This window comes from Lepidochelys kempii, chromosome 17, assembly GCF_965140285.1.
Source record: "Lepidochelys kempii isolate rLepKem1 chromosome 17, rLepKem1.hap1, whole genome shotgun sequence".
NCBI lineage: Eukaryota > Metazoa > Chordata > Testudines > Cheloniidae > Lepidochelys > Lepidochelys kempii.
Window position 1 is genome coordinate 689,372 of NC_136396.1, and position 14,597 is coordinate 703,968.

At 43.1% G+C, this 14,597-nt stretch overlaps 1 protein-coding gene across 6 annotated transcripts in view; it reads left to right on the top strand.

Moving 5' to 3' along the window:
- RPA1 (replication protein A1) overlaps positions 1-14,395 on the top strand; it is a 46,597-nt gene extending 32,202 nt beyond the window's left edge. For 4 of the 6 annotated variants that reach the window (XM_078849209.1, XM_078849208.1, XM_078849211.1 and 1 more), the window contains 5 exons: positions 4,517-4,649; positions 5,976-6,152; positions 10,656-10,763; positions 12,829-12,915; positions 13,305-14,395. In XM_078849209.1, the coding sequence (XP_078705335.1) occupies positions 4,517-4,649; positions 5,976-6,152; positions 10,656-10,763; positions 12,829-12,915; positions 13,305-13,415 (616 nt within the window). In that variant the 3' untranslated portion in view covers positions 13,416-14,395. The remainder of the gene's footprint in view (positions 1-4,516; positions 4,650-5,975; positions 6,153-10,655; positions 10,764-12,828; positions 12,916-13,304) is intronic. The other 2 variants (XM_078849212.1, XM_078849213.1) reach the window with 2 other exon arrangements.
- Positions 14,396-14,597: the final 202 nt, after the last annotated feature.

Here is a 14,597-nt window from a genome sequence, read left to right on the forward strand (position 1 = left end):
TGATGTATGCCTTCCTGCCAGTGCCATTGATCCAGAGTCCTTCTGAGAATCAAGTGGGACAGGGCGAGGGTTATCCTGATAGCCCCCGAGTGGCCTCACCAGTACTGGTGCAGCATGCTGCTAGACCTTTCGGTAGCCGAGCTGCTGCGACTCCCTCTCTGTCCGGACCTGCTGTCTCAGAATCACAGCAGTCTCCTGCACACGAACCTGGAGGTGCTGCGCTTGACAACATGGCTGCTGCATGGTTATATGTGGATGAGCGGGAATGCTTGACCCGAGTGCAAGAGGTCTTGCTGGGTAGCAGAAAGCCCTCCACCAGTGTGACCTATCGGGCAAAGTGGGAAAGGTTTACATGCTGGGCCTCAGATCGGCATGTCTGAGCCCAGCAGGCCTCCCTGCAGGTGATCCTGGACTATCTCCCACACCTCAAGCTCTAAGTCTTGTCCTGTTGTCAGGGTCCACCTGGCTGCTATTTCGGCTTTTCATCCTCCGTTCCAAGGCAGGTTGATCTTCGCTCACGGCATGACGGCCTAACTCCTGGAAGGTCTGGAGAGTCTTTATCCGCACATCCGGGATCTGGTCCCTTATATGCCATCATGTGCCAGCAATGCCCCTCTACCATGTACATTGGCCAAACCAGACAGTCTCTACACAAAAGAATAAATGGAGACAAATCTGACATCAGGAATTCATAACATTCAAAAACCAGTAGGAGAACACTTCGTTCTCCCTGGTCACGCAATAACAGACCTAAAAGAGGCAATTCTTCAACAAAAAAAACTTCAAAAACAGACTCCAACGTAATTTGCAAACTGTACACCATCAAATTAGGCCTGAATAAAGACTGGGAGTGGTTGGGTCATTACAAAACCTAATTTTCCCCTATACTAAGTTCCCCCTACTGTTACTCACACCTTCTTGTCAACTCTCTGAAATGGGCCACTCTCATTACCACTACAAAAGTGATTTTTCCTCCCTTGGTGTGTCCTACTGTTAATTGAATTGTCTCGTTAGACTGACCTCTCATTTGGTAAGGCAACTCCCATCTTTTCATGTGCTGTGTATTTCATAGAATCATAGAATATCAGGGTTGGAAGGGACCCCAGAAGGTCATCTAGTCCAACCCCCTGCTCGAAGCAGGACCAATTCCCAGTTAAATTATCCCAGCCAGGGCTTTGTCAAGCCTGACCTTAAAAACCTCTAAGGAAGGAGATTCTACCATTCCCTAGGTAACGCATTCCAGTGTTTCACCACCCTCTTAGTGAAAAAGTTTTTCCTAATATCCAATCTAAACCTCCCCCACTGCAACTTGAGACCATTACTCCTCGTTCTGTCATCTGCTACCATTGAGAACAGTCTAGAGCCATCCTCTTTGGAACCCCCTTTCAGGTAGTTGAAAGCAGCTATCAAATCCCCCCTCATTCTTCTCTTCTGCAGGCTAAACAATCCCAGCTCCCTCAGCCTCTCCTCATAAGTCATGTGTTCCAGACCCTAATCATTTTTGTTGCCCTTCGCTGGACTCTCTCCAATTTATCCACATCCTTCTTGTAGTGTGGGGCCCAAAACTGGACGCAGTACTCCAGATGAGGCCTCACCAATGTCGAATAGAGGGGAACGATCACGTCCCTCGATCTGCTCGCTATGCCCCTACTTATACATCCCAAAATGCCATTGGCCTTCTTGGCAACAAGGGCACACTGTTGACTCATATCCAGCTTCTCGTCCACTGTCACCCCTAGGTCCTTTTCCGCAGAACTGCTGCCTAGCCATTCGGTCCCTAGTCTGTAGCTGTGCATTGGGTTCTTCCGTCCTAAGTGCAGGACCCTGCACTTATCCTTATTGAACCTTATCAGATTTCTTTTGGCCCAATCCTCCAGTTTGTCTAGGTCCTTCTGTATCCTATCCCTCCCCTCCTCCCAGTGTATCTACCACTCCTCCCAGTTTAGTATCATCCGCAAATTTGCTGAGAGTGCAATCCACACCATCCTCCAGATCATTTATGAAGATATTGAACAAAACCGGCCCCAGGACCGACCCTTGGGGCACTCCACTTGATACCGGCTGCCAACTAGACATGGAGCCATTGATCACTACCCGTTGAGCCCGACAATCTAGCCAGCTTTCTACCCACCTTATAGTGCATTCATCCAGCCCATACTTCCTTAACTTGCTGACAAGAATACTGTGGGAGACAGTGTCAAAAGCTTTGCTAAAGTCAAGAAACAATACATCCACTGCTTTCCCTTCATCCACAGAACCAGTAATCTCATCATAGAAGGCGATTAGATTAGTCAGGCATGACCTTCCCTTGGTGAAGGTTTATACCTGCTAATGTATTTTCCACTCCACGCATCTGATGAAGTGGGTTCTAGCCCACGAAAGCTTATGCCCAAATAAATTTGTTAGCCTCTAAGGTACCACAAGGACTCCTAGTTGTTTTTTCTCTGGGATTTGAATCTCATGTTGTCGAGGCTCATGGGCCCTCTATTTGAATCTCTGGCTTCCTGCTCTCTTCTCCTTCTCTCCTGGAAGAAGGAGTTCCTGATGGCTATTACGTCCGCTCACAGAATGTGTGAGCTCAGGGCACTTGCGTCAGAACAACCCTATATGGGGTTCTACAAGGATGAGGTTCAGTTGCAGCTGCACCCGGTGTTCTTGCCCAAGGTAGTCTTCCAGTTTCATACCAGCCAGGACATTTTCTAACTGGTCTTCTTTTCGAAGCCCCATAATTCCAAAGAGGAGCGCAGGTTACAGGCCTGGAGATCTGGCGGGTGCTGGCCTTCTATATCAGCAGGACACAGCCTTTCCGTAAATCAACGCAACTGTTCATTGCTGTGGCAGACAGGATGAAAGGTCACCCAGTGTCTGCTCAGAGGATTTCGTCCTGGATCACAGCGTGCATCTGATATAGCTATGAGCATGCGAGTGTGCCTCCGCTGGCGATAGTCAAAGCGCACTTGACTACAGCGCAAGCATCGTCAGTGGCCTTCTTGGCTCAGGTGCCGATCCAAGAGATCTGTAGAGCTGCTACCTGGTTGTCTGTCCACAAGTTTATGTCCCTGGGACGATGCTGGCTTCGGCAGGACAGTGCTGCTAGCTGCAAAACTGTGAACGCCGAGCCCACCTCCACTGGCACTGCATGTGAGTCACCTAGAACGGAAAGAACATGAGCAAGCACTCAAAAAAGAAAAAAACGGTTACCTACCTTTTGCAACTGTTGTTCTTCGAGATGTTGCTCATGTCCATTCCATTACCCACGCTCCTGCCCCTCTGTTGGAGTTGCCTGCAAGAAGGAACCAAGAGGGCATAGGGTTGGTGACGCGTGATATACCAGTGTGTGAGCATAGCACCGAAGGGAGCGCCACTGCCGACTCTACAGATACCGCTAAGCCAAAAATCTTCTCCAACCGAACACGTGGGCGTGTGCACACACACCTAGAATGGAATGGACATGAGCAACACCTCTCGAAGAAAAATAGTTACAAAAGGTAGGTAACTGTTTTTTTCCAGCAGGTTATAACTTGGCAAATCCAAACCAGTTTTTATCAGAACCCTCAAAAGCACTTCTCCGTGAGGTCTGTCTTTGTGCCAGGTTTCAACTTCCACTCCCTAACCATTTGGGCTTTAGAGCTGTGCAGAAGAATGTTGCAAGAATTTATTACAATAGTTAAGTGGTGTTCCATTCTTCTCAAAAATAGTTGAACTGTTATTACCCAAAATTTCCAGAAGAAAATCCCCTTTGTGCAAAGACTGAATATTAGAAACTTCTGCTTCAAAGTGAGTGGCTGAAAATGGGATTAGAATCAAAAGCTTATGCAGTCTTACCTATAATGGTCATTACTGCTCCTGTGGACTTCTGTTATTTCTTTGTGATGGATATATAACTAGTGGGTTTTTGAGAGAGCTTCTGCTAGCCAAATCAGATGTGCTGTAATTCAATTAATGGTCATGGCTGTATTGATGCAAGAGGCTATGCTTTTGTGGACAGTGGTCTCTGGGAGGTTTGACACAACTGAAATGAGCTTTCTGCTGAAATAAATTTGCCACTAAGTTGAAATCACAACATCACCTGAGCAGGGCTTGTAGCACCAGTTTCACTGACAGACATATTTGCTTATTTTAACTAAAGAAATATGATCTATTAAACACTATTTGCTTTTCTCTCAAAGCTGCAGGAAAGATAATGGCAGCATGTAATTTAATTCTAATTATGCAAATATCTGGCTGCTTCTAAAATGCATGCAATTCCTGGTTTGGCCACTAGCTGGCATCAAAGCTATGGACATGTAAAGCAGAATTTGTCCACTTTTGAGATTATAAAATACTATGCTAATTAAAACCGGATTAATTTATCCTGAAATGCTATTTGTGTAATATGCACATGGTACAGTAATTGTTTCCTGTGCAGGTCGCTGATAAACTCCCTCTTGCATTAAGTATGTAAAACTAAATATAAGATTTTGGATAAGTCTGGCTGGTTTGCATTCCAAAACTGGAAGAATCTCTGTGCTTTCAGGTTTGACTCTGAAGGGCAGCTTTTGGAATGTACCTCAATCTCTGATCTGAGAGGTGGACCAACAACTGGGGGAAATACCAACTGGAAAACTTTGCATGAAGCTAAATCTGAAAATTTGGGACAAGGAGATAAGGTAAAATAGGGCTATTAAATGCAAACTATGTATGCTGCATAGAAAATAAGTTAGGTTTTACTCAGGTGTGGTGTTTGAAGTTACCAGTTCTTGAGGGAGACTGTTACCTTTGGAGACTGTTAGAACTTTTGATCTTACTGAGTTTGAACAGAGGTTAATCAGATCCTGAAGTTCATGGCATCACTTTATTTATTTTTCATATTATAATAGCTAGAATCCCCAACAGAGTTCTGGGCCCTGTTTTTAAAAAAAAAAAAAAAAAAGACACTCTATGACCAAATAAGCTTTCAATCTTAATAGACAAGACTAATTGTGGGAGGAGAAACAGGTATAGAGAGGTGAAGTGACTTCCCCAAGGTCACACAGCAGGTAAGTGGAAGAGTTACATAAGAACATCATAACGCCATACTGGGTCAGACCAATAGTCTTATCTAGCCCAGTATCCTGTCTTCTTACAGTGGCCAATGCCAGGTGCCCCAGAGGGAATGAACAGAACAGGTAATCAACAAGTGATCCATCCCCTGTTGCCCATTACCACCTTCTGGCAACAGGGGCTAGGGACACCATCCCTGCCCATCCTGGCTAATTACCATTGATGGACCTATCCTCCATGAATTTATCTAGTTCTTTTTGGGGTTAGAACCCACGTCTGAGTCCCAGTTCAGTGCTCTGTTCATGAGATCACACTACCTTTTGTTTTTGAAATTTCAATGCTAAAGCTTCACGGTATAAACCTACCAGCATCTAAAGGGTAGGAAGAGACTTTTCATATAGGCAGGTTATTCCATAATTGTCCATTATGGAGTTTGTCTTCCTCTGAAGCATCTGGTGCTGGCCACTGTCAGACAGACTGGACTTGATGAACTATTGGCATGGCAGTTCCTGTGTTCTTTTGTTCTGCAGGCTGTGGTTTTACTGAATGTTAGTTTGCAGCACACTCTATTGTATATAGATCCTCTGCCTTTTTAATTTTACTCTCTGAAGAAGAATGGGGAAAGTATGAAATTTTGTTGTTGTGAATGAACAACAGAACATGAATCTCCAGTCTTGACTAGAGACAATGGGAAAGCAAATGTGCTCATTCTAATAAAGTAGGGATTGTGAACATGGTTCAATGAAGATTTAGGGACTTCATTTAACTTAATGGAATCCAAGAGCAGTGGCAGCAGCAGATTTGAGTTGCAAGTCCCAATGACCCACAAATTTGAGGTCTGTTAGTCATAAAAATCCAGCTATGGCCTTTCATGTTTTCCAATTCATTTAGAACTCAGATTCAGAAAAAAATCCCAGTGTTTTGTGGGTAATGTTGCTCTCTCATTCTCTCAGGCAGATTATTTTAGCTGCGTGGGCACAGTGGTATTCCTGCGCAAAGAGAATTGCATGTACCAGGCATGTCCCTCTCAGGACTGCAATAAAAAAGTGATAGACCAACAAAATGGACTGTATCGCTGTGAGAAATGCGATCGTGAGTTCCCCAACTTCAAGTATCGCATGATACTCTCGGTAAGTAAAAGGATTAGGTGAAATAGTGTTGCTCGTTGACCACATGCCTAGTATAAACATAATTATATGCTTTGTCTGAGAGAATGGGGCAGCAGAGTAGAGTGGTCCAACGTGTATGGATCCTGTGGATAAATGAGCATTAAGCAGCTTGTGTGCTTTAACCAAGCAGGTAAGGAGTGTTTCATTGATCTGATTAGCAGTTTGTTTCCTTCTGCTTCAATTAAAAGCTTTTCTTTATTCCAAAAAGTTTCAGGCTAACCCAGTTGATTCTGGTTTGCAAACATGGCATGCAGTGCAAAACTTAGATGGCCCACATCCCTTCAGTGATGAAGATAAACTAATGTAAAATGGCATTTCTGAAGAGTAGTAATAGCACTTTCACAGCTGATACCTATATTTAGTTCATTCTTTTGTAGGCAATGTTCTGCCTCTCATGCATTAATGGAACCCGCTTCAGGATAGTGTGCCTGAGAATTGTTATTGTGACACCTGCTTGCACCACTCACATTGAGATTCTTTTTAGCCTTTACGTTTATAAAATGCTTGAAAAATAGTGGGTTGTGCCTACCTTTAGAATTGCTGTGCTGGGGGGTCTGCTTGGGAGTGGATCTATTGCTGCAATTTCACTTTGGATAACACAAAGACTAAATGAAACAGTACTTCTAAACAGAAATACTCCTCTTATTAGAAAATCTAAAAATGTACAAACTACCCTATGAATTAGTATTTCTGCTGTGGAGTGTGGGGGGATGTGGGAGGTGTACTTATGAATTTCACACCACTTGAATCTCCTGTTTTTCACAGAAAGAACAAGGAGTACTTGTGGCACCTTAGAGACTAACAAATTTATTTGAGCATAAGCTTTCATGGGCGAAAGTCCACTTCATCAGATGCATGCAGTGGAAAATACAATAGGAAGACACACACACACACACACACAACATGAAAAAATGGGGGTTGCCATACCAACTCTTAACGAGACCAATCGATTAAGGTGAACTATTATCAGCAGGAAAAAAGCAAAAAAAACCTTTTGTAGTGATAATCAGGATGGCCCATTTCAAACAGTTGACAAGAAGGTGTGAGTAACAGGAGGGGGGGAAATTAGCATGGAGAAATATTTTTTAGTTAGTGTAATGACTCATCCTCTCCCAGTCTTTATTCAAGCCTAATTTAATGGTGTCCAGTTCGCAGATTAATTCCAGTTCTACTGTTTCTCATTGGAGTCTATTTTTTGAAGTTTTTTTTGTTGAATAACTGCGACTTTTAGATCTGTAATTGAGTGTCCAGGGAGGTTGAAGTGTTCTCCGACTGGTTTTTGAATGTTATAATTCTTGACGTCTGATTTGTGTCCATTTATTCTTTTGTGTTGAGATTGTCCGGTTTGGCCAGTGTACATGGCAGAGGGGCATTGCTGGCACATGATGGCATATATCACATTGGTAGATGTGCAGGTGAATGAGCCTCTGATAGAGTAGCTGATGTAATTAGGTCCTATGATGGTGTCCCTTGAATAGATACGTGGACAGAGTTGGCAACGGGCTTTGTTGCAAGGATAGATTCCTGGGTTAGTGTTTTGTTGTGTGGTATGTGGTTGCTGGTGAGTATTTGCCTCAGGTTTGGGGGGCTGTCTGTAAGCGAGGACTGGCCTGTCTCCCAAGATCTGGAAAAGTGAGGGATCGTCCTTCAGGATAGGTTGTAGATCCTTGATGATGAGCTGGAGAGGTTTTAGTTGGGGGCTGAAAGTGACAGCTAGTGGCGTTCTGTTACTTTTTTTGTTGGGTCTGTCCTGTAGTAGGTGACTTCTGGATACTCTTCTGGCTCTATCAGTCTGTTTCTTCACTTCAGCAAGCGGGTATTGTAGTTGTAAGAATGCTTGATAGAGATCTTGTAGGTGTTTGTCTCTGTCTGAGGGGTTGGAGCAAATGCGGTTGTATCGTAGAGCTTGGCTGTAGACAATGGATTGTGTGGTGTGGTCTGGATGAAAGCTGGAGGCATGTAGGTAAGTATAGTGGTCAGTAGGTTTCCGGCGTAGGGTGGTGTTTATGTGACCATCGCTTATTAGCACTGTAGTGTCCAGGAAATGAATCTCTTGTTTGGACTGGTCCAGGCTGAGGTTGATGGTGGGATGGAAATTGTTGAAATCATGGTGGAATTCCTCAAGGGCTTCTTTTCCATGGGTCCAGATGATGAAGATGTCATCAATGTAGCGCAAGTAGAGTAGCGGTGTTAGGGGACGAGAGCTGAGGAAGCATTGTTCTAAGTCAGCCATAAAAATGTTGGCATACTGTGGGGCCATGTGGGTACCCATAGCAGTGCCGCTGATTTGAAGGTATACATTGTCCCCAAATGTGAAATAGTAGTTCAGCCACCAGGTTTGCCATGACATTATCAGGGATACTGTTCCTGATGGCTTGTAGTCCATCTTTGTGTGGAATGTTGGTGTGGAGGGCTTCTACATCCATAGTGGCTAGGATGGTGGTTTCTGGAAGATCACCAATGGATTGTAGTTGCCTCAGGAAGTCAGTAGTGTCTCGAAGATAGCTAGGAGTGCTGGTAGCATAGGGCTTGAGGAGAGAGTCTACATAGCCAGACAATCCTGTTGTCAGGGTGCCAATGTCTGAGATGATGGGGCGTCCAGGATTTCCAGGTTTATAGATCTTGGGTAGCAGATAGAATACCCCGGGTCGGGATTCTAGGGGTGTGTCTGTGCTGATTTGTTCTTGTGTTTTTTCAGGGAGTTTCTTGAGCAGATGGTGTAGTTTCTTTTGGTAACCCTCAGTGGGATCAGAGGGTAATGGCCTGTAGAATGTGGTATTAGAGAGCTGCCTAGCAGCCTCTCGTTCATATTCTGACCTAGTCATGATGACGACAGCACCTCCTTTGTCACCCTTTTTTATTATGATGTCAGAGTTGTTTCTGAGGCTGTGGATGGCATTGTGTTCTGCATGGCTGAGGTTATGGGGCAAGTGATGCTGCATTTCCACAATTTCAGCCCGTGTACATTGGCAGAAGCACTCTATGTAGAAGTCCAGTCTGTTGTTTCGACCTTCAGGAGGAGTCCACGCAGAATCCTTCTTTTTGTATTGTTGGTAGGAAGGTTTCTGTGGGATAGTATGCTGTTCAGAAGTGTGTTGGAAATATTCCTTGAGTCGGAGACGTCGAAAGTAGGATTCTAGGTCACCACAGAACTGTATCATATTCGTGGGGGTGGAGGCGCAGAAGGAGAAGCCCCAAGATAGGACAGATTCTTCTGCTGGGCTCAGTGTATAGCTGGATAGATTAACAATATTGTTGGGTGGGTTAAGGGAACCACTGTTGTGGCCCCTTGTGGCATTTAGTAGTTTAGTTGCTTTTCTACAAAGGAAAAGACAAATGTGTGTTGTAAATGGCTTGTCTAGTTTTTGTAAAGTCCAGCCACAAGGAAGTTTGTATGGAAGGTTGGTTTTTTATGAGAGTATCTAGTTTTGAGAGCTCATTCTTAATCTTTCCCTGTTTGCTGTGTAGGATGTTGATCAAGTGGTTCCGCAGTTTCTTTGAGAGTGTGTGGCACAATCTGGCAGCATAGGATTAGGGTTACTCCTTGTTCTTTCTGCTGATACAGACTAACACGGCTAGCACTCTGAAACCTGTTTTTCACAGAAGACAGAGAATTCACTTGAGGATTTTGCTTGGTCTTTAACTTGTACCACATTATTGCTTGGTATTGTGGGAGTCTCAAGGTAGTGTGATTTTTTTTTTTTTGCATGCTGTTTTGCTGAAATACCTGGATGCAATATGGTTTGAGATGGAGACGTTAAGATTAAATTAGGACACAAATTGGTTTCTTAAACTGATTGTGGTGATAGAGATTGCAGGCTAAAATAAAGCTCCTCCCATGTCCATTCCTACGTGTGTGTTGGCATCTGAGTTAGTGAAGACCTCTGCTGTTCTGTTGAAAGCACTGTGCATCTGACACTTAAACAAAATCTTTGAAGTTTGTCATAGCCTGTGCATCAAGTCCCAGTTTCCAAATGTGATCTGTACACCAGGCTTCTGCACAGCAACCCTTCCTGCCTGAGTGCGGTGTGGCTGTCAGTCTGCGTGCAGCTGCTGCTCCTGTTCTCTGGCGTGAAGAAAAAGGTGTAGTGCTGCTTGCAGCTACCTTCATTCCTTGCCGTGTTGCACTGGGGCTGATGGCCTGTGTTCTGCCGTCACTTACACGCGCACTTCGGGGGGTGGCAGCAGGCGGCCATTTCCCCCATATGCTTACATTATTAGCTTGTTGGCCTCTCCTTTTGACTCTGGTTGAAGCATGTTGCTAGACAGTCTGTACTGCCATGAAAAAGATTTGTTGCACTTTATCCACCAGTGAGTTCAAATAGTTACAAAAGGCAGGGAGCTTGAGGCTGCAACAGTCACATTTAAAGTTTAAAGCGCTCCCCAGCTGTAAAATAAAACTTTTGTTCTTTAGTTTTCTTCAGTGGGAGGCAATTGGATTAAATGGCTGTGGACTCTTTTTAGGTGAACATTGCAGACTGTCAGGAGAATCAGTGGGTGACTTGTTTTCAGGAGTCAGCAGAGGTCATTCTTGGGCAAAATGCTGCTTTCTTGGGAGAACTGAAAGAAAAGGTGAGTCAACTAGCTTGTTCCTTTTTTAAAAAACAATAAAGTAAATGTCGAGAGTATACAGGATTCTGTTTCCATGTGTTTTGTCACTTGGGATTTTAGAAGCTGCCAGTGGCAGCTGTAGCATAGTGGCGCTACCCTCAAACAGGTCTCTTGTCCTTTCTGAGCCTGTAGTTAGGCTTCTGTGACAATTCACTAACTCTAAAGGACCCTTGAAGGGTGTAGATTTGGATCCTGCCGTGAGTTCTGTATGGACAGACCCCTGTATGCACACACACCACCATTGAATTTAGCGGGGATTTGCAGGGGCCTAGGGTTCCACTCATGTGGCTCTCATTGCAAAATTGGAACTTTATTTATTGAAATGAGTATACAAGGAGTATCTGAGAGATTCCTGCTACATTTAGCAGGAATTTGATTTTACCCATGGCTTCCAACTTTCTTGTTCACACTAGCGTAATTTCCTATCAACTCAATTCTGAGGCTAATTTTACTGGTGCTGCTTAGTAGAATTCAGTTTTGTGGCCTTACAAAAATTATGGCTTTTTAAATAGTGTGTGCAGAGATGTTTTAGACATCTGTCTCATCAGATTAGAATAGTTTGATAATAAACCACTTAAGCTTTAATAAAAATGACAGTCTTTTCTTCTCTTTATGTATGCATACCTCTCCTCTACCACAATCTCCCTCCCCTCTCCAAACCCCTCCCCCTCCACCCCCGCCCCAAAAAAAACCCAAAAAACTTTTTCTAGCTTTTTCTCTTGAAAATGATCTTTTGGTGTCAAAGCTCATATCAGACATGAAGCAGGTCATTCAGAAATACTTGGCTTATTAAACTAAAATGTATTAAATGTTGCTGACCTAAAGCCTTAGAGGAACTCTGTTGCACAGGATGACATTTTTAGCAGTCAGCTAGCTATATAACTTAATCTGACTTTGTTTTGAAAGGATAGTAGCAAGTGGCTAAGCTGTCCGCCACTGAGGTGTGATGCTGGTCATGACCATAGTTATGTTTGTATAAATTTTCATTTTACATCCCTAACTTAATGAAACTCTCTCATCTTTCAGACATGATTAGTCTCTGCCTGATTCTGAACAAAAATGGTTTAGCCAGTTCTGAGTCAGAGGAGAATTGGGGAAAATACTTTCCCAATTACAAAAACATAAACAAACAAAAGATCTGGATTCAATTTCTGGGTCTGACAGTTATCTGCTCCTTGACTTTGGATAAGTCACTTTCCCAACTCTATAATGGAGACATTAAAGCAGTATTTATTTGCCTGTATCACTCAGGGGCTGTGAGATCTAGTGGAATGTCTGTACAGTTTTTAAAATGTAAAGCTTTATTAAAAAAAATAGTGTATTGTACTTGAGAAATGGTATGTGGTCATGTAAGCAGTCTGTGGTGGTATAATAGACACATGATAAATGGTACAATTGCATGTGTAACCTTAACTTTTCCTGACTTTTGAGTGCTTTTCCGTGCAACTTGGACAGTCATTGTATGGCTAGCAAAAAGAAAAAAATCACAACCCCCCCCCTTTTCTTGTGTGGTATCCTTTCCAATGAATATGTGTCAGGATGCCAGGATACACATGCAGCTTCACTAGATAAGCACAGAAGCTGAATAAGTCTGATAAGACTGTTGGCAGTAAAATGGCTAACCATCTTGACATTTCAGTGACTATAATTAAGCTTCAGAATTAACCCCAGTTCAGAAGCATGGGGGACTTCACAGCTGTTGGTGATCTCAGTTTAGTTCTCTGCAAACTGAACACAACTGTGCGTTGTTTCACATGGCCAATCGAGAGTCTTCAGCATGGACTGGAAACTTCATCTTTTTTAAAATTTAATTTAAACTACAACTGTGGAAACTAAACAATTTGTTGGAAGAACAGTCCTCCAAACTAGATTTTACTATGCCCACACACTTCCATTGACCCAGCTAATCTATATTTTAACAAATTCCCTCAAACTTTACAATGGCTGAGCTTTTCTGAGACTCTATGGTGCAGCTGGATGCTTGGATTGTCGTCGTCTCACGTCTCTGTCTTTGTACTCCTCACAGAATGAGCAGGCATTTGAGGAAGTGTTCCAAAATGCCAACTTCAGCTCATACGAGTTCAGGATCAGAGTCAAGTTGGAGACTTACAATGTGAGTACTCCCACCAGGTGGATGGGGACATGTAGCTCTGCTATATTTAGACTAGATTGACAGGAACCTGCTTTCTCTTATGCTATGGAGTGGGGGAGGGGAAAGAGCTTCCAGAGGTTTTAGTTAGGATGGCCACTGTTCACTGCATGGAATGAGAGAAGAATTAGCATCATTTTGTGACACTGCTTTTCTTCTTACTCAGCAAAATCTAGCTTTTCACTTTGTTTTCACTGGAACTATTAGCTCTGGAAGCCAGAACTTCACACTGCTGAGTAAACTTGACACCCAAGAGTAATGAAGCTACTTTGAGCAAAGGGAGATTAGAACTCATGTGTCTGGAGCACTGAGCCCCAGCTTTCCCTCTTACATACCACTTTTCTCTTTCAAAGGATGAATCTCGTATTAAGGCTACAGTACTGGATGTGAAGCCTGTGAACCACAAAGAATACAGCAAGAGGTTGATCATGAACATCAGAAAAAACGCAGTACAGCTAGGTTGAGAAGGATGGTGTTGATTGAGCTGAAACTAGAACTTCCACACAGAATAACTAAAGAGCTGAAGTTAAATTGATTTCTTCCCACCCCATGTGACAATTTGGCATTAGTTATACAGTGCATGGTAGCCCTTTATAGTGGGAAAGTGATTTCATGGAATCCTGTGTGCAGATATCCCAGTGGTAAGTTAAAAGAAAGTCCATAATAAACCAAGGCCTCCTGAGTGCTCTATCTTGGTCAATTAAACTATGGCAGAGCTAAAGAGGAATCACGAGACAAACTGATACTAGTTGCTCCGGCAGGCCTGCAACCTGTGTTAAGATTTCATTCTTCAGACATTTTGTATGCCTTTGTTAAAGTAACTTTGCTCTCTTCAGAGATTTAAAGCTAAATTACAGACAGATTTTTTTCTTTTCTTTTTTTTTTTTTTACTAGACGAGACTGGTGACACCCTTGACACTTTTGACTTTTTCTGAAGGGGGTGAGGGGGAGGGAGAGACTGTCATACAGCTTTCTGATGTGGACTAAGGAGAAAGAAAGGGCCTATTAGCACGAGTCAGTCCTCCTTCCGCAGAATTCAAAGGCTTTCTCTTTCCACAGGTGCCAGGCAGTTGTTAATGCTTGGAATGGCAATATGGTAGAATTATTAATCAAAGACACATCTCTCATATCTGAAGAATATCCTTCCTTCAGGGTTTATCAGACTGAGTCAGATGGGTCTGATATTAATCAAAATGGTCTCTTCTGGGAGAAGCTGATAAGCATTGACTCTCTGTCCCCCAGGGAAATCTAGGCAACTACAAAGCATTGCTTTAGTTTTCACTTCACATACTTCTTGCCTTATACATATTTGTTTTGTTGGTGTTTAATTTCTTTGGTTTTGTTTGTAAAAGTGTTAATCAGAAAGAAGTTTTTAAATGGGGGCCACTTCATGTTAAAACTGTGTTTCAATAAACAATAACAATAAACAACAAAGCTTTTTGTTCCTGTGTTGTGAATCTGCTTTCTTTGAACTGAAGATTTCTCATTACTGGAAAGCAATTAATTAGCTTCATAGTAAGTGTTCACTTGGGGGAGACATTATCTTTTTTTCAGACTCTAAGGTTAGACTGAGGAATGGAGATTTCTCTGCCTGATGTTGGCAGCAACGGAAATGCAATGATTTTTTTTACCATTTCTCTGCCTGC